Genomic DNA, 19,099 nt, shown 5'->3' with positions numbered 1-19,099 from the left:
GTACTGAAGCTCTGTTTACCATCCTCAACTGTTTCCAGAGTGTAACTGTGGTAATATAACAAGCACAGTAAAACGAAATGACAGGTTTAAACAACAGGCATCTTTTCATGTAAAGTCAATTACGGAAGCTCCTACTAGCAGGCCCATTTTCAAAGCATCAGTGGTTCTCAGCTAGTGGGTCGCAACCCAAAAATGGGTTGTTAATCTGTTTGAAGAGTCACATCGTCTGGGAAAAACAATGCTTAATGCAAATAATAAAATGCAACTAATATCATTCAAAATGATCTTTTATTTTTAAGCAAAACCCTATTCAGTTACTGCTGGTATTTTTTAAACCTGTTGTTTTTTTAAATATAAAATGTGCCTTTGAGCTAAAAAGATGAAATGCCAACACACTTTTAATTGCCACACACACATTAATGACCACATTATGACAATCCACCACATTGTGAAATCACTTTGAACTACGTTCAAGGGCACCGACTAGTTATATGTAAACTAGAACTCATAGCTACAAAAAAATTTTCATTTTATTATGAACTGTGCAGATCGGGATCTTTGGTTTCACACAAAAGTTTTTGGTACAGTACGTAAAAAATAATTTGCAAGTTATATTTAAGACCACGGGAACTGAAGACATAAACTTGATCTGCATTTTTTATGTGCCCAAATAGCATTTGTTCCAGCTTAAACCATGCAAAACATGCTACAGGTATATCAAATACAACAATCAAAAAAAAAAAAAAAAAAAAAAAAACACTATAAAAATGAAAACAAATTGTAAAAACAAAAGAAGCCTTAATGGACTATTCATTGCAAAACAGAAGTCGAATGAGTATTAAAAAAAAAAAAATGAAGTGCCATACAAAACTACTGTCATCAGACTGATAAAATATTTGTAAAACATTGCAGTTTATCCAAATTTAGGCCTTTGGGATTTAAAAAAGCCGCAAAGTTGTAATGCTGAACTGTTTATCGCTTCCATCTTCTGCATTCTGTATTTTGTTGGCTGGATTTTTTTAGTCTTATAATTTTTTCTCCACTGTTCAAAATACGATAAGGAACAACTGTATTTTTCCGTCCTCTTAAAGTGGCGAAGGTCAAATTGAACTATTCTTTTACTCCACAGAACTGTGTTTACTGGATACGAGACATTGTTCTGCTGCTCTGACTTTTCAGAACCTTCCAGAAGAGATCATCTGTAATGTGGCAAAAAAATATTGAAATTTAGAGCTAATTTTTTCACAGTAAAATGTATATTTTTTTTTATTGAAAGCAAATGATAAAACTAAATATCAGACTCTGCACATTTATGTGGAAAATATTTTTTTTTTCTTTTTCGTTTAAATGAAAAATACGTACCATTTTTCATTACCACAGAGCCAGCCTAGGATGGAAAATTGAGAAGTTATATTTTGTTGACTTACAGATTATTACACTGTGTTTAACAATTTAAACGCATTAAAAACAAAACAAATAAATAATATGAATGATGAAACAAATAAAATAGCATTATAGAAGCGAACAAAATTAAATCTTAGCACTGATCTATAAGGAAATAGTTGTCTTTCACATTACTAACCCTGACAGCAGAGGTGCGTCTGATTGTCATAGACCCTTCAGCCTGGTCACTCACAGTTTTAGGAGCTAAAAAGAGAAAATTGAGCTGTTAAGAAGCTCTGAAATAATCCATTCTTATAAGCAAAATGTTGAAGAAAAATTGGGCTTACGCAGTGGCTTTATGATAACATCCACAGCGTGTACAACACCATTCGTGGCCATCATATCACCCTCGACAACAGGCACCCTGTTCACGTATATGGTGGAATTATGCTGAAAGTGAAAAAATAAATAAACAATAGAACGAAAATTCAAAATTCAGTTGAAGCCAGTTCCAGGGCATATAACATATCAGAATATCAACCTGATCTCAAAATTACGTTAGTGTGGCAACATTTTTGTTAAATGTTTTCTCGTGGTTCATTACATGTATCACGGCAGTTCTGAGGTGAAATACTCACTATGTGGCACTAAAAGCGAGTGAAATACTCTCCCAAAGAGATGAGGTTTTAAAGGTTAATGCTTTATTTAGTTTTAAATCAACAAAACCTACCTCCCAAACCTAAAACGTAGACCTAACCGACAGTATCATAAAAAGCAAGTGTGAAATACAAAACACGATTGCAAAAGCAACCATGTCATTTTGTGGTGATTCTATGACACTTTCAACTCATGTGCTCTTCAGGATTCTGTCCTATGCATAGCAAGTGCAACGCTCTACGAGTTGGGCTACCACGTAATTTGATTTCATTTAAATAAGCTTGTAAATGTAGTTGGTATGTAATGCAAACGTTAAAATGTATCGCTTTGCAAGTCATGCGATATAGTAAAAGTCTTTCGATGTCCTATAGCATTAGGAACAGGGTGAAGTATTTATAAACTGATTAATCTGCCATTTTACTTGTGATTAGTGTGAAAGTGAATTTAAGTCATTGTTGTAGTGCCTAGTGTTTATTTCAGCAGGAAACAAAACCATGTAAAAATCATTTTGCAAAAATGTAGGTATAGAATCATGATTCTTTGAGGCCAGATTGCAAAATATATATTTAACTCATATTGGGGTATACCATCTTAGATCCTGAAGCTATACAATCACATGCTGCACATCTTCTTTTTCGCTTATTTTTATTATCAATTACATTTTCCCTAATAAGCAAGCTCAGGTGAAATCGGCAGACTTTTTCACAATTTCTGCATTAATTTTAAGGGAAATATGCATAGTTTTGTAGAATTGATTTAAACATGCTAAAATATGTTAAACACCACTAATAGAATTAGCCTACATTCTTATTGATACTGAAAGTATTATCAAATTAGCCAAAATATTTAATTAATGAAAACACAATTGGGTGATGTAGAAATTTGCAAATGGGAGGCGTTCAAAATTTTACACGTGAACATTCCGTGTAGGCCTGTAAAGACAAGATTGATGGCAATTTTGAGTTCTTACCGTGCCTAATTCCACTCTATCTCCTGCAAGGGTCTTCATTCTGGTATGTGAGGTCACTGCACCGCTGACCAGAAACTCGTCACCAATGTGGTATTTCAGAACATTGGCCAGCTCCTTAGGATCTCCTATGTACAACATTGCAGGGATACAACAGAAGTAAGCATATGTTGCACATTCTGAAACACTTGTTTACAGCATCCTGTTTACAAGATTCCTATAGAAACAAATCCAACCAGTTTGTGCCTAATCATGCGCTCATGGTGATAGAGTAGAAAAGTCTTGAAAAACAGTACTCATGAGTGTGGTGCGTTCGGCGGTGGGCATAGCATTGAAAGCATCATTGGTGGGAGCAAAGAAGGTGTAGGTTCCCTTTTTGTTCAAGAGCTCTGTCAGACCTGCTCTCTGAATGGCGCCAACCAAGGTGCTGTATAGATGAAAGTTCATTAGATTAATGTATGATATTAGAGGCATATCCTCAGGCTGTTAAAGACAGTTGGACTGACAGCTTAAATTCCTTCCAATTCATTATGCATCTGATGAACTCGCCGTAGCCTTAAGAATACGTAAGTGCATGATTATTACGAAACAAAATGTTTTGAGAGACTGACACTGAGATCTTTGCATGTGGGTGAGAAACAGAGCAGCTGCATCCCTTTCAATACATCTGTGAAAACACCCTTTTTGGTGGGAATTTTTTCTTCTGGATATTTATGGAGCATTTTGGGTAAAGCACAATCAATGGGAATTACAGAATAATCTTTTATACTCTGTACTGTCCCATTCCCTCTAGATTGTCTAAAAGATTGTATTGTTTCAAACCCATATGACTTTCTCTCTTCCATTGAACAAATTTTGGAAGAATGTCCTGCCCGCACTTTTCCATGTAATGAAAGTGAATAGGGACTAGGTCTGTCAAGCTCCAAAATGACTAAAATGCTCCATAAAGCATAAAAGGTAGTCCATACTTTATTCAATTATATTCTATATTTAATATTTGCCTGTCTATATATTCTGTCACTATATTCAAAGTCTTCTGAATCCATATGAAAGCGGTGTGTGAGTAAAAGACCGAAATTTAAGTTATTATTTACTGATAATCTTTGCGCACTGGTCGAATTTACTTTTATGATGCTTTTACGGTGCTTTTTTTGTCATTTTGGAGCTTAGCAGGCCCACTTCCCTTTTACTTTCATTATATGGAAAAAAGCAGCCATGACGTACTTAAAGCAATTCACCTTTTGTTTTCCATGGAATAAAGAAAGTAGGGTATGGAGCGACATAAGGGTGAAAACATGATGACACAATTGACATTTGAACTGTTCCTTTAAGACTTCACAGTGAGAACTTTTTTTGAGTAAGCTTATTGCTTTCTTACCTGAACCGATTATCTGACTTCAGGACGTCCATAACAGTTCCCATGGGGGGTGTCAGTAGCTTATCAACGATGAACATTGTTGCAAAGCGTCCATTTTTGTCATGAGCAGCAATACAGGCATTTTCAATGCACAGGTTCTGCAAAGTCCAGAGAAGTGAAACAGTTAGGGTAATTGGTTGTACAGATCAACATGATTGTTTTAAGGCTCTTTTCTCAGAAGACTGGTGGTGCATAAAGTGGGCTGTGGAAAATGTTAAGATGATCCAAAGAAGACTTTTCCGGCGGTCTGTGAATTCCATTACAAAGCAAAAATGTGAGAGCAGAGACAGAACTATACCACCCTCACTGACAGCTATAACATGGTTGGAAATAAAAATGTGACTTATGTGTGTTTGATGGATTGGGATGTGGAATGGGGAGTTTCATAATGCAAGATCTAGACAACAGTGATTTATACCCCTTACCACTGTCATGAAAATGAAACATATATTCTATTATTATAGGATTGTGTTCAGTATAGATAGCAATGTTTCATTTAGAAATGGTTTGCTGGGTTTTGCAGCTTCTGTTACAAATTTCCCATATGTACACTTGAAGACTTACATTTCTGTACACAAACACTCTAAGTTTCAATCCACCAAGGGTCTCCAACTCCTGTCCATGGTAAAGGCTTTTGGAGGATAGCTTCTCTTTTAGAATGTGGTTCCTGAGTAGTTTCTTCATATCAGGTGTCATGGTCAAGCTCTTGCCTGCACTCAAACAATCCAAATGCAGTAAAATAAGGATCTTAATTTAACTCAAACCTCAATTGCTAGATTAATGGAAATTAAGAGATCCAACCTTTAAAAGCTTCATTCACGGGGCCTAACAAAGTCACAGCCTCAGAGCCAGTGAGATGATCCCTAAGACCAGCATCGCTAAAAAGTTTTGTGGCTGTAGTAACATCTGATCCCTCTGCAAGCTCCAGGAGGGTCTTGGCTAAAAGACACAAAAGCATTGAGCACGATACGATAAAATTATGTTCAATTGGACAATATGTCTTCTAAAATTTGCACCTGAGTCAGGGATGAGGAGTTCATTGATGTAGTGAACAACTCCATTGGTTCCAAGCTTATCTTTTTGCTTGATGATGGCTTTGCCATTTATGGTCATCTCTTCACCATCACAGCCAACTTCCAGCACGGTGCCCTGTAAGGTTTCCAGAGGTGTTCCAGCCACAATGGACTCAGAGCAGTGCAGGTTCTTAAGAATGTGGTAATTTAGAAGATCTAAGGTGGATTTGAGAAGTATAAATATAATCAGAACTCATTTCACAACATCAGCACAACTTTACTTTTGGGGAAAACTAAGCATAACAACTATTTTAGAAGTTTTCTGGAAGAATGCGAGTATACAAATAAGCATATACTGTACATATTTTAATGCTTAAAATATACATATTTTTAATGCTTAATTTAAACGCTGCATCTAGCTTTTATTAGCTAATATTCGGTCTGAACAGCCTCTGGAAAAGTTCACCCAATAATGTGAATTCTCTCATCGTTTAGCCACCAACATGCCATCTTAAACTCGTATGACTTTCTTTCTTCAGTAAAACACAAACAAAGATATTTTGAAGGATGTATGAGGTGTTTTTGTCCATACAATGTAAGTCAATGGGGTCCAAAACTTTCAGGCAGCAAAAAGGACATAAAGGTAGCATAAAAATGAATCCATGTCTTCTGCCTTTATGTCCTAGACAGACCTTGAAAGTATTGGACCCCATTGACATTGTATGGATAAAAACACCTCATACAACCTTCAAAAATCTTTGTGTTAAACAGAAGAAAGTTATATGAGTTTAAAAGGCATGAGGGTGAGTAAATGAATTCATGAATAAGTGAATTCATTTTTAGGTGAACTGTTCCTTTAATGCTCATTCCTGGTCTTTTTATGCATGACTGATCAGTGTATGTTATTCCAAATAAAAAAAGGTTTGTGTTTTTTCAGCCCCTCCTTACATAGCTCCATTTTAGTATGTAACCACATTTTTAATGGTGCAATCAATTTCTGATGGATAAAATCCAAGTGCCCAACCAGCATTTTTTTCTGTTTCTATTCTGTTTTACTCAGAAATACATCAGTTACAGAAAAAAATAATATAAAATGGGTTTCAAAAAGCATTTCATTATTATTTAAAAGCAAAGGAACCTTTAAGAGCAACAGGGTCTCCCAAAATTCTGTTCAGTGTTTCTGGAGGAATCTTCTCAAAGGCTTCATTGGTTGGAGCAAAGATTGTGTAAGAGCCCTCATTCTCCAACAAAGTGGTAAGACCAGCAGCAGCAACTGCAGTCTGAATCAAAAGAGAAGGAGTATTTTGTACCATACATTGAGAATATATATATGAAAAGCCTATTAAACCAATGATTCCCCCCAGTGTAGTAAAGAGATCTACCCGCAGAGTCTCTAGGTCATCATCAGTGTCAATAAAAGAGTTGATGTTGTTTGTTATGGCAGTGATTACTCTGTCAACGACATGCACAATTCCATTGGTGGCATGCTGGTCTGTCTTCACCAGCCTTGCACAATTCACTGTCACAATCTGAAACAAAACATTCGGTTTGAGGATGTACATCCGATTGGGAAACATTGCTTCACAAATCATTTGGAATAAACACTAGTCAACACAATACTCACTAACACTAACTAAACACAAATAAATTAAACAATGTATTTTTAGTGGGAAAATCTAAACAAAGCTAACTGTCCTTGGTTAACACAGCAAACTGATTGACTAAACTTGACTTACTCCATTAGGATAATGGTTGATATGAACATCAAAATCTTGATACATGGAGGGGAAGGCAGCACCATGCTTAAGGTCGTCTGATGTCAAGCGTTTGTTGACCATGTGGTAGTGCAGAGCATTGAGGAGTTCAATGTTGACGTTGCTCACCAGGGCATCCAGAATTTCCTACATTACATTTTAAACATTAGGCTTTATCACATTTAGCTCATTTGGCAGATAATATATCATTATTGTGCTTTTTTGAGAATTTGTCTGAGAATGATGAAAAGCTCTTTTTATTTGTTCCACATGATCTATTATGAGATGCACTGGCGGGAACTCACAGTGGGCAGTGCAGACCAAGCCTCATTGCTGGGGGCAAAGAATGTGAAGCTGCCAGGTCCTTCAATCTCCTCCTGTAGTTTAGCTCTCTCTGAGTACATCTTAGTAGTAGTGGCTCCAACAACACCCATGGTTTTGTAGATGTTCACCAGAGGTAGAGCTTTGAAATAAAATCCAGTTCTGAAATATCTATTACTAGAATTTGACAAACCTCAAATCACACATTTAAATATCAGCTTCATTCTCCCATATATATAAAAGGCTCCATTGTTCCTACCTGCTGGACAACCCTTCTCTCCAATAACTTTCTCATAGCCAGGGCAGCACTCATAGCTGATCACCCTGCAAAGAAACAACTGAATTCAATGGGATAGCTCATTATTTACACACCCTACACATGTTGCTCCAAACCCATACAAATGTTTTATCTTTCGTGGAACACAAAAGGAGATGTTAGGCAGAATGTTAGCCTAAGTCAGCCTCCACTTCTATTAAGGAAACATCATGCGAGGAAAGTGAATAGTGACTGAGGCTAATATTCTGCCTAGCATCTCCTTTTGTGATCCATGGAAGAAAGAAAGTCATATGGGTTTGGAACAACATGCGAATGAGTAAAAGACAATGTTTTCATTTTTGGTCAACTATTCCTTTAAGACTGAACAATATGGCTTTCACTCTGTGCTTCTTTTTCATTTACAGAAGCATCGGTCAAGATCACTTCGGAAATGGGAGTTCTTCAGGAACATTTGCTTTAATACTGTTATGTGGGCTATATGGGGAACAACACATAGCTCACTTTCTTTTAATCTGCATAGCCCAAGCTATACTGTACTTCTTCATTTTATTTCTTGCCAGGTATTTCCATAATAAATAAGTTCTGTGCATGAGTTGCTCTTTGAGGGTCATAAAATCAAATTTTCTTTTGGTAACAGAGGAATCCAAAGGCACAGTATTGGCCACAGGAAACTCCTGAGAGGGAACTTTTAGACCAGTGATCCTGCCAATTTAAAGAATGGGAAATTCCAAGGAACCACCAAGCAAAGGTGAAATAATTGGGATACTAGAGATTGACACATAGCTTTTACTTGAACATTTCCTTTTCAGAAAAAAGTAATGATCGCTGGCTAATGCAGTTCATTTTTATATACAGGTGCTATAAAACGTAATGCAATAGTCTTTATCCAAAATATGAACACTTAAAGGAATATTCCGTGTTCAATACAAGTTAAGCTCAATCGACAGCATTTGTGGCATAATGCTGATTTCCACAAAAAAGAATTTCAACTCGTAACTCCTTTTTCTTTAAAAGAAGCAAAAATCGAGGTGACAGTGAGGCACTAACAATGGAAGTGAATGGTGGCCAATTTTTGGAGGGTTTAAACACAGAAATGTGAAGTTTATAATTTTAAAAAAGCACTTGCATTAATTCTTCTGTTAAAACTTGTGTATTATTTGAGCTGTAAATATTTTTTGCCATTTTTTGTCATACATCGTCATGGTAACGAAATTGTAAAATTGGCTATAACTTTACACAGAATAGGTTAGTAAGCAATTTTTAAAATCATGTTTACACACATTTCCTTTATGTTTTGTGGCTATACTTTTGAAACATTCAAAAATTGACCCCCATTCACTTCCATTGTAAGTGTCTCATTAGAACCAAGGTTTTTGCTTTTTTTTAAACAAAAGGAGGGATGAGTCTAAATAAATTTGTGTGGTTATCAATATTATGCCACAAACACTGTCGATTGAGCTTAACTTGTATTGAGCCTGGAATATTCCTTTAACAAAAGTGCTTACAAAAGAGAAAAGGACTAAATATAGATCACTAAATACTTTTTTAGTGACATTACTTGTCGGCTCAGAGCTATATATATATATATATATATATATATATATATATATATATATATATATATATATATACACACACACACACGCACATATATATATATTTCTAACTATGTTTTTATGCAGCATTATACGCTATTGCATTTTTTCCTTCTCAAATTAGATTCATTATTCATTAGATATTCTGGCAGAGAATACTTTGTTGATACTTCAATATATTCCATGATATATGCTTTTAGAGATTCAGGAATTTAGATAATTCCTTTTTTAGGTTGTTCACACACAAATTCCAATAAATTTGCATTAAACAGCATGAAAGAAAAAACTAGGAGGTAAATCAAAACAAAGGCAACAATCCTGACATTCAGGAATAGGTTGGAGTAGACTTATAAAACACATGGAACTGGAAGCAGACTGAGCTGATTATCAAAACAGATGGTAACTCAACTCCTGTTTATTCCCTGCCAACATAAACAAAGATGGTAGCCATGGATTTCTGACAAAATAAACAGCTAAGCAGCATAATTTATGTTTTGTGTGCACTGGACTTTCAAGTGGTGTGGTAAGATGTCCTCAAGAGGTATTGTGAAAGTTTTATTATGTGGTCATATGTTGAAAGCTTATTCATCATTTTGCGTCTTCTAAAAACTCTCACTTCCTAAAATATACAGGATATAAAAAAAAGGCAGCATAATTCCTGTGAGAAGATTTACTCAAATTGAATCATTTCTTAAACAGGAAATAAATTCACTAATAGAAGACAACGTTCATCTCTACTGACAATTCAATCATTAATTGTAGTATCTTTAGACGTTTATTTTGAGTTTATATTAAACCCAGGCACCTGCAATAACCCATGCTATTTCTGCATCTAATCATAGTTATGTTATATATGTATAAATGTACATATGAATGAATGAACGTTACATCTATATAGCGCTTTTCTGACACTACACTCAAAGCACTTTACACAGTGAACAGGGGACTCTCCTCATCCACCACCAGTGTGCAGCATCTGCATGCAGTAACATATAAAAGACAAAGAAAGGGTATCTTATGGAATAAAGTCCCTGGACCAGGTGGCAAGCAAAAAGAGGGCACTAGGGAGTAATTGGTGTAGAAAGATATTGGTCTCTCCTCAAGTGACCTGGAAACACCCTGTTTCACTGCACTGGCCTTAATGAACCAACCATACAAAGAGTGCAATTGTTTCCACAAAAATCAGACTTCGAAACCCCAAAAGAATCTTTTTGTAAATCAAGTCAACTTCAATCTGATAGAACCCAACATGTGCTTTCATGAGTAAGTTACATCCTTTTACTGATTTTTTTTTTTTTTTCTTCATGTAGACATCGGATGAATGGAAAACTCCTTGGTAACTGGTGAATGATTTGTGTGTGTTTGGGGATATTAGACCTTCAACTGGACTCCCGATTTAAGTCATTTCCCAAAAACATCCAAACACTCAGAGCAACTCTCACTTCCTGCTGGCTTTCTTGAGAATTGCTATGAAAGAAACACTGTTTAAAAATGGGAAGATGAAGAAAACAAGTTCTTCTCTGTTTCAAGAATAGTGCTTTACACTTTCAATATAAATCTCATTCTTGATTAGTTTCCAAAATGACACCTTTGTTAAATTTGAAAACTGAACAAAGAAAAAAATGACAAATGACAAAAAACAACTTACAATCTATGTAACTCCTAAAAGTAGAAATGCTTGCTTTATATCTGCTAAGTCTTTCTTTATCTATGCTAACACCCTTACACATACAAAATCAGAAAAATACTTCTATCAACACTGATTTCTCAACATTGATGCCTGACACCTTGTGTAGTAAATGCAATGTATAATAATAACATAGAACTAATTCAGCACATCATTATCCACAAATTGTCAACACAGGATGTATCAAATTGAGTTATTAAAACATTTCTGCACATTAAATACTCCCTAAAGTTTTGATGTTGTTAGGCTTGGTCTACCTATTTGTACCTACCTGCATGTACACCTTATGTAAGCAACCTAAACCTGTTACATAATTTGTCTTTTCCTCAGAAACATTCACATTTAGACACAAATAAACATTTCAGACTCCATTCCATATTCCAGACTGCAGACACCATTATTGTACTCTATAACCATCTTTGACCTCCGAGATATCAGATTCCTTGAAAAGGGACTAAAAAAAGTATATTCTACTCTATGCTATTCTATTCTATTTCGCCAAAAGTGAGTGAAATGAGTTTCAAAGGTGAACATTAGATGGAGGTTTTAATGAGTAAAACATACCTCCTAATCTTTAACCTTATCCTAACTATTCTATTCTATTAGTAATAAGCCTCAAGCCTCAACTGAACCAGATATTCTGTCGCAGCACAATAGTAATGACTTCATTAATTTATTTACTTATAAAATTGAAATAATCAGAAATAAAATTGGAATTATGCAATCATCTGTCACAGTACCTCAGAAAACAGTGTCTCTCACGTGCAACTTCAATCCTTCGCTGTCATAGGTCATGAAGTGCTAACAAAACTTATTGATACATCAAAAGCCACAACATGTATGTTAGATCCAATACCAAATAAGCTCTTAAAAGAGGTATTCCCTGTAATCTCAGAACCTCTTCTTAATATTATTAACTCCTCGCTATCCTTAGGACATGTCCCAAGAAACTTTAAAATGGCAGTTATCAAACCGCTTATTAAGAAGCCACAGCTTGCTCCTGGAGAATTGGCTAATTATAGACCAATTTCAAATCTCCCGTTTATGTTGAAAATACTAGAAAAGGTTGTGTTCCCAATTATGTTCATTTCTACAGAGAAATAGTATATATTAACAATTTCAGTCAAGATTTAGGCCACAGTACAGAGACTTCACTTATCAGAGTTACTAATGACTTGCTCTTATCATCTGATCGCGGCTACATTTCTCTTCTAATGCTTTTAGATCTTAGTGCTGCCTTCGACATGATAGATCACGATATTCTCTTGAATAGGTTAGAGAAATATGTTGGCATTAGTGGACTTGCATTAGCATGGTTTAGGTCCTATTTATCAGACCACTACCACTTTGTCTGTGTAAACAAGGAATTGTCAAATCAAACAAAAGTTAAGTATGGAGTGCCACAGGGATCAGTTTTAGGGCCTCTGCTTTTCTCCTTGTATATGCTTCCCCTGGGAGCTATTATCAGGAATCATGGAATAAGTTTCCACTGTTATGCCGATGATACCCAACTTTATATTTCTTCGAAACTAATTCTCCAAATTAGTGTATCAATGAAATCAAAGGCCAGAAATGTCCTTTTACTCAATTCCGATAAAACAGAGGTACTAGTTATTGGACCAAAAACCTCTAAAAATAAGCCGCTAAAATATAATTTGACTCTTGATGGATGTACTGTTACATCGTCTTCAACAGCGAAGAACTTTGGTGTTATATTTGATACCAATATGTCATTTGAAAATCAAATTTCCAATGTTTGTAGAACAGCATTCTTCCACCTAAGAAATATTACTAAGTTACAATACATGCTCTCTGTTGCTGATGCTGAAAAACTAATTCATGCGTTCATGACCACAAGACTAGATTATTGTAATGCATTACTAGAAGGAAGTCCAGCAAGTTCAATAAATAAACTTCAATTGGTTCAAAATGCAGCAGCCAGAGTGCTGACTAGAACCAAGAAATCATAATAGCCCCATTTTATCATCATTACATTGGCTACCTGTTGAATTTCGTATTAATTTTAAAATTCTGTTAACTACATACAAAGCTTTGAATGGTCTAGCTCCACAGTACTTAAGTGACCTTCTACCATGCTATATTCCATCATGTTCATTATGATCGCAAAACTCTGGCCTGTTAATAGTTCCTAGAATATCAAAATCCACAAAAGGAGGTAGATCCTTTTCCTATTTGGCTCCTAAACTATGGAATAGTCTCCCTAACACTGTTCGGGATGCAGACACTCTCACGGAGTTTGTCTAGACTAGACTCATCTATTTAGCCAGGCATACACCTAATTTATTCATCACCACACAATTAGGCTGCTTTAGTTATGTCTGCCGGAACCTGAAACATTGATCATGATCTATAACTCTGCAAAAAATTTAATGGCATATACGCTAATTTTATTCTATTTGTTTCCATGTCTCAACCTCGGGACTCCTATCCCAAGGTCACCAGAACTGGCCGGATCCAGTTCCATTCCTGCTTGGTATCTGACTCCACTACTACATGTCTCTGAGTGATGATGACAAAATGCAGCCGGTGCCAGCCAGTCATCACTTCAGTCTATTACGATAGACCTCAGAGGATGAACTGATGCCAACTCCAACCATAAGACATGGGATACTTCATATGCCATTGCCTGAACCTTGAACTTAGGATAGACCTCACCGAAATTACCGGCCAGTTGAACTGCGAAGCACCTCACTGATCTCTGCCTGCATCTCCTTGGTCTAATGATGGACTACACTCTTAAAATGGAATATACAGACTATCAGTAAATTGCCAACAAAAGCCTTCATCAGCCAACTAACAAAGGACAATGCATCTATATGAACTTCTGTAGTTAATCCAGGATGAACTTCAAAGACATTAGATATTAATCTTATTGTTCATACAAAATCTTTGTTTAAACACTGGCCCTTAACACTTAATTAGTTTAATCATTTTAAACCATGACTTGCACTGCACATAAATAAGTAATATTGGCATTATATTTATGCTGCTAGCCAGAGGGGAACTGGCCCCCAAAGTGAGCCTGGTTTCTCCCAAGGTTATTTTTCTCCATTAACCAAAATCTTATGGAGTTTTGTGTTCCTTGCCACAGTCGCCTTCGGCTTGCTCACTGGGTTTCTAAATACAATTATAATTTAATTACTTATTTTTATACACTTCATAATTGTATTTAATCAAACTACACAATGATGACTCTCTACTTTATAGATATTACATTATAGGTATCATTTTCTGTTAATGCATGATTTTCTGTAAATCTGCTTTGAAACGATGTGTGTTGTGAAAGGCACTAATCAAATAAAAATGACTTGACTTGACTTGACTTGTTCTAAAAGCAAATGAGTAGTGAACAAAACAGACAACCTTACCCTAAACCAACACCTAAACCTGTAAAAACAAATGTGTCATGAATTTTCTGAAGCAACAATGCTTATATTGCACTTTTGTCTCACATGTCAGCTTGCATGCTTGGCTGGGTTCAAGCTGCGGTCTTGTGAGCTAATCACATTGAAATATGTGTGTAAATGCAGGTGGGTCTGCAATACAAGTGTTAAAATCTATCATTTTTCAAATGAGTTAGATTAAAAGTGTTTGGATATCATAACATAGCCTGTATGAGTAATAGAGCGAAAAATAAGTGTTTATAAAGTCATAATCAGCCTTTGTACTTGTGGTTTGTGTGAAAGTGAACAAAATGCACAGTTGTTATAGCACCTCTAGTGTTGATTTAATCTGGAAACTGTGGCGAAGTGTAGAATGCGGCACGTAAAAGTCAGTTTGCAAAAATATAGTGACTAGCCAGCTATTCTATTTTATTTTTTTCTATACAATTTATTTTAATATGCAGAGACAAATATACACCATCTGTAGGTTGATTTACTCAGATCATCTCGTGAATATAATGTGGCTCTGTGCAACTATCAAAACATTGTTCTGTTTGTTTCAGCATCCTGACCGGCCCTACAAAACAATATTGGCTCAACTATTGGTACAGGACCATTCAGAAGACATTATTTTTGCAATTACCTTTTGGTGATGCTTGTGGTGCATAAATAACACACTTCACCATTTTATTTGGTTTATTATTATTTTACCCTCTCTTTGGCATTTATTGTCCCAAAAAGCAACTTCACAAATCTACAGTATATCATCATTGTTTTTAAATCTGTGATTTTATGTATATTTATTAATTATAACCTTTAAAGTTTTAATTTGAATCCAATATTCTAAACCCTGAACATGCAGTTCCTCCTTAACATTTTTTTTTTTTTTAATGGAATGTACAAGTAACCAATAACATCTTTTTCCCATGTGGGAGCATTAAGTGCATGTCAGTCAAACAGCGCCTCTATACAAGTTGTCATTGTGTTTTTCAGGTGCACTGGAGAACTTTCATTCAGAAAGGTAATTAGGTTTGTCAGCCTACCATTAATGCATTGCTCAGGATGTTAGGCAATTTAACCCCACGAAGACTGAAGGCAATTACAAAGAGACATATGGTAGCTATTACTACACAACGTACTTCTATATCTACTGTCAAGTTGAACTCAAATTCCCTTAGCTGTTGTATTATATAGCTGTTAAAGAAAAGTAATATTTATAAAAAAAAATATCCAACAGTTTCTAATTTGTAATCCAACCTAAAATATCACTTACCCAGGAGCAGAAATTGCAGATAAACTACTTGCAAGGAAAAAGTTAGTCTTTATATGTTTTAGTATGTATAAAAGTATTTTTGCCACAAAATACTTCATGTTTCAATACTGTTAATTAAGAATACAATTCTGTAAAACTATAATTTTACAAGTACACACTAAAAATGGCAAGGTTTTCTACAGTGGACAACATGTCAAAGTTTTTAGAAACACTCTAGCTTAAGCTCATTAACACTTTAACTAGACAATTCTGCTTCAGAACTCCAAAAGGCTATTATTTGGAAAATACTTAACCAAAGCCGTCTACGGTGACCCTGTGAGGCCTAAGAATACACCTTAAGGAATCATAACAGGGTTATAATCATTATTTTCACAACCTTTCCAGATCTTTAAACCACAATATTAATACGCTTAAAAAGACTCCCGGCTGATTATGACAAATTACTGCAGATTGAGTTAGAGATGAATGCAATCATTTAAAATCTGTAATTTCACATATTCATGAATAGATGAATAGTTAGTGACTGTCGTTATTGTTACTTAAACTTCAATGCTTCATATGACCCTACAAATGGTGGAAAAACTTTGGGATGGCAAGTGGTGAAGTATTTATGTTAACAGGCTATCCTGAAAGTTTGTTGTCCTCAGCAACTTATAATGGTAATTGCATTTTTCCTAAGAAGATCTTGCACAATAACCAACTGTAACTTGGTGCTTTGGAAAATGATGCGACAGACAGACAGATAGTCAGATAGATAGACAGACAGACACATAGTCAGATAGACAGACAGACAGACAGACAGATAGATAGAATGTCTGAATAACTCACGTTGGTTTGCCGCATATTTTGCGGTGATACCATTGCTTGCAGTTGGTGAAGTACTTTTTATCCGTGCCTGGAATCTTCTGCATAGCACAAACATTTGGGCTGCAACACACAAATCAATGTAAACACACATGTATTGTACCTTAAATTCACGTCTTTGGACATAATGCACTCTGCATGACTAAAGAAAAAGTGAAACTTTTCAGTTAGGGTCCATGTTTGGAAAACACAATCAAATAAGATCCAATGATCAGGAAGAACGGCATGCAATATTGCCCATATTTGTGTTTATGCTTTCGAATTCCATAAAATCTCAAATGAAAGACCCAAATATGGGTATCGCTGCAGCATAGTCCTTACCCATGAGGTCTTCCTCTTATTCTGCTGTGCTGAAGAACGGCTTGGTACGGGGATTTCGCGGCAAAAACTGTCGCGATTAAAGTGATAGCCAAAGCAAACAAAGTTAGGCGCTCCATCTCGAGTCCCTCCAAGCGCACGCCACACACCGGGTTTGCATGCAGCTAAGTCTGTGTTAAATACTGAACAGACCCCTTTTGGTCTGGGAGGGGCTTGGGGAGGACCAGCAACTTGACACTTTCGCTTATATGTAGATCATAAATGTAAATAACCTGATAAACCACCACTGATGCATGTTATTGGCTTATAAAACTCAATAGAATGACTCAATGTAAAACATTTTGGTAACACTTTAGGCCTACTTTAGAGTGTCCATGTTTTACATATCACATTGAATGCCTACTAAAGTTAATACACATATATAACAACGTGTAATTAAGGACGCTATGTTAAGTATAGCGATAAAAATGGCGATACAAATTGTAAAAGTGTTGAATGACCTGATCTTAAAGGGATAATTCAAACAAAAATGAATTTTCCCTCATTTATTGCAAGACCTTTTAACATTTAATTACGTGCAGGATATGAATTATAGATATCTACAATAAAGGTAGACCGATATTTCGGTTTTACTGATTAATCGTTGCTGATAGTTGTTTTGCTATCGGCTGCAAATCTCTCTCTCTCTCTCTCTCTCTCTCTCTCTCTCTCTCTCTCTCTCTCTCTCTCTCTCTCTCTCGATATACAGTTGTGCTCAAAAGTTTGCATACCCTTGGAGAATTGGTAATATATGTACCATTTTTAAAGAAAACATGAGTAAGCAGGCAAAACATATTTCTTGTATTTCTTATGGGATTCATGTTCAACTGTAGGATATAACAGAATGGCACAATCATAAAACAAAACATGGCAACAAAGAAAAAAATGAAATTTCCCCTGTTCAAAAGTCTGCATACCCTTAGTTCTTAATACGGTGAATTGCCCCCTTTAGCATCAATAACAGAGTGCAGTCTTTTGTAATAGTTGTCTATGAGGCCCCAGATTCTTGCAGGTGGTATAGCTGCCTATTCGTCTTGGCAAAATGCCTCCAGGTCATGCAAAGTCTTTGGTCGTCTTGCATGAACCGCACATTTGAGATCTCCCCAGAGTGGCTCGATGATATTAAGGTCAGGAGACTGTGATGGTCACTCCAGAACCTTCACCTTTTTCTACTGTAACCACTGGAGGGTCAACTTGGCTTTGTGTTTAGGGTCACTGTCGTGCTGGAAAGTCCAAGAGCGTCCCATGCGCAGCTTTCGTGCAGAAGAATGCAAATTGTCTGCCAGTATTTTCTGATAACATGCTGCATTCATCTTGCCATCAATTTTCACAAGATTCCCCGTGCCTTTAGAGCTCACCCCCCCCCCCCCAAAACATCAGTGAGCCACCACCATGCTTCACTATAGGCCTTGTTGACCCCTCTCCAAACATAGCGCTTATGGTTCTGACCATAAAGCTCTATTTTGGTCTCGTCACTCCAAATTACAGTGTGCCAGAAGCTGTGAGGCGTGTCAAGGTGTTGTCGGGCATATTGTAACCGGAATTTTTTGTGGCATTGGCGCAGTAAAGGCTTCTTTCTGGCAACTCGACCATGCAGCTCATTTTTGTTCAAGTATCGTTGTATTGTGCTCCTTGAAACAACCACACCGTCTTTTTCCAGAGCAGCCTGTATTTCTCCTGAGGTTACCTGTGGGTTTTTCTTTGTATCCCGAACAATTCTTCTGGCAGTTGTGGCTGAAATCTTTCTTGGTCTACCTGACCTTGGCTTGGTATCCAGAGATTCACTTCTTAATAAGTGATTGAACAGTACTGACTGGGATTTTCAAGGCTTTGGATATCTTTTTATATCCTTTTCCATCTTTATAAAGTTCCATTACCTTGTTACGCTGGTCTTTTGACAGTTCTTTTCTGCTCCCCATGGCTCCATATCTAGCCTGCTCAGTGCATCCACGTGAGAGCTAACAAACTCATAGACTATTTATACACAGACACTAATTGCAATTTAAAAAGCCACAGGTGTGGGAAATTAACCTTTAATTGCCATTTAAACCTGTGTGTGTCACCTTGTGTGTCTGTAACAAGGCCAAACATTCAAGGGTATGTAAACTTTTGATCAGGGCCATTTGGGTG

The 19,099-nt window shown here is 36.2% G+C and overlaps 1 protein-coding gene across 1 annotated transcript; it reads right to left on the bottom strand.

Annotated features, from left to right (window-relative positions):
- Positions 1 to 269: 269 nt before the first annotated feature.
- Positions 270 to 17,101, bottom strand: LOC127417990 (transforming growth factor-beta-induced protein ig-h3-like). The gene is made up of 17 exons (XM_051658292.1): positions 16,934 to 17,101; positions 16,577 to 16,675; positions 7,772 to 7,836; positions 7,497 to 7,654; positions 7,174 to 7,338; positions 6,820 to 6,966; positions 6,576 to 6,717; positions 5,441 to 5,653; positions 5,226 to 5,363; positions 4,989 to 5,134; positions 4,386 to 4,522; positions 3,304 to 3,434; positions 3,011 to 3,135; positions 1,731 to 1,833; positions 1,583 to 1,647; positions 1,363 to 1,387; positions 270 to 1,199 (listed from the first exon to the last, which is right to left on the bottom strand). The coding sequence occupies exons 1-17, from the start codon at positions 17,047 to 17,049 to the stop codon at positions 1,138 to 1,140; spliced, it is 2,037 nt and encodes a 678-aa protein (XP_051514252.1). The 5' UTR covers positions 17,050 to 17,101; the 3' UTR covers positions 270 to 1,137.
- Between the last annotated feature and the right edge of the window lie 1,998 nt (positions 17,102 to 19,099).

The sequence above is a fragment of the Myxocyprinus asiaticus genome, chromosome 27, assembly GCF_019703515.2.
Source record: "Myxocyprinus asiaticus isolate MX2 ecotype Aquarium Trade chromosome 27, UBuf_Myxa_2, whole genome shotgun sequence".
Lineage (NCBI taxonomy): Eukaryota > Metazoa > Chordata > Actinopteri > Cypriniformes > Catostomidae > Myxocyprinus > Myxocyprinus asiaticus.
The sequence above is the reverse complement of the archived record's forward strand: the minus strand, read 5'-3'. Positions and strand labels throughout refer to the sequence as shown.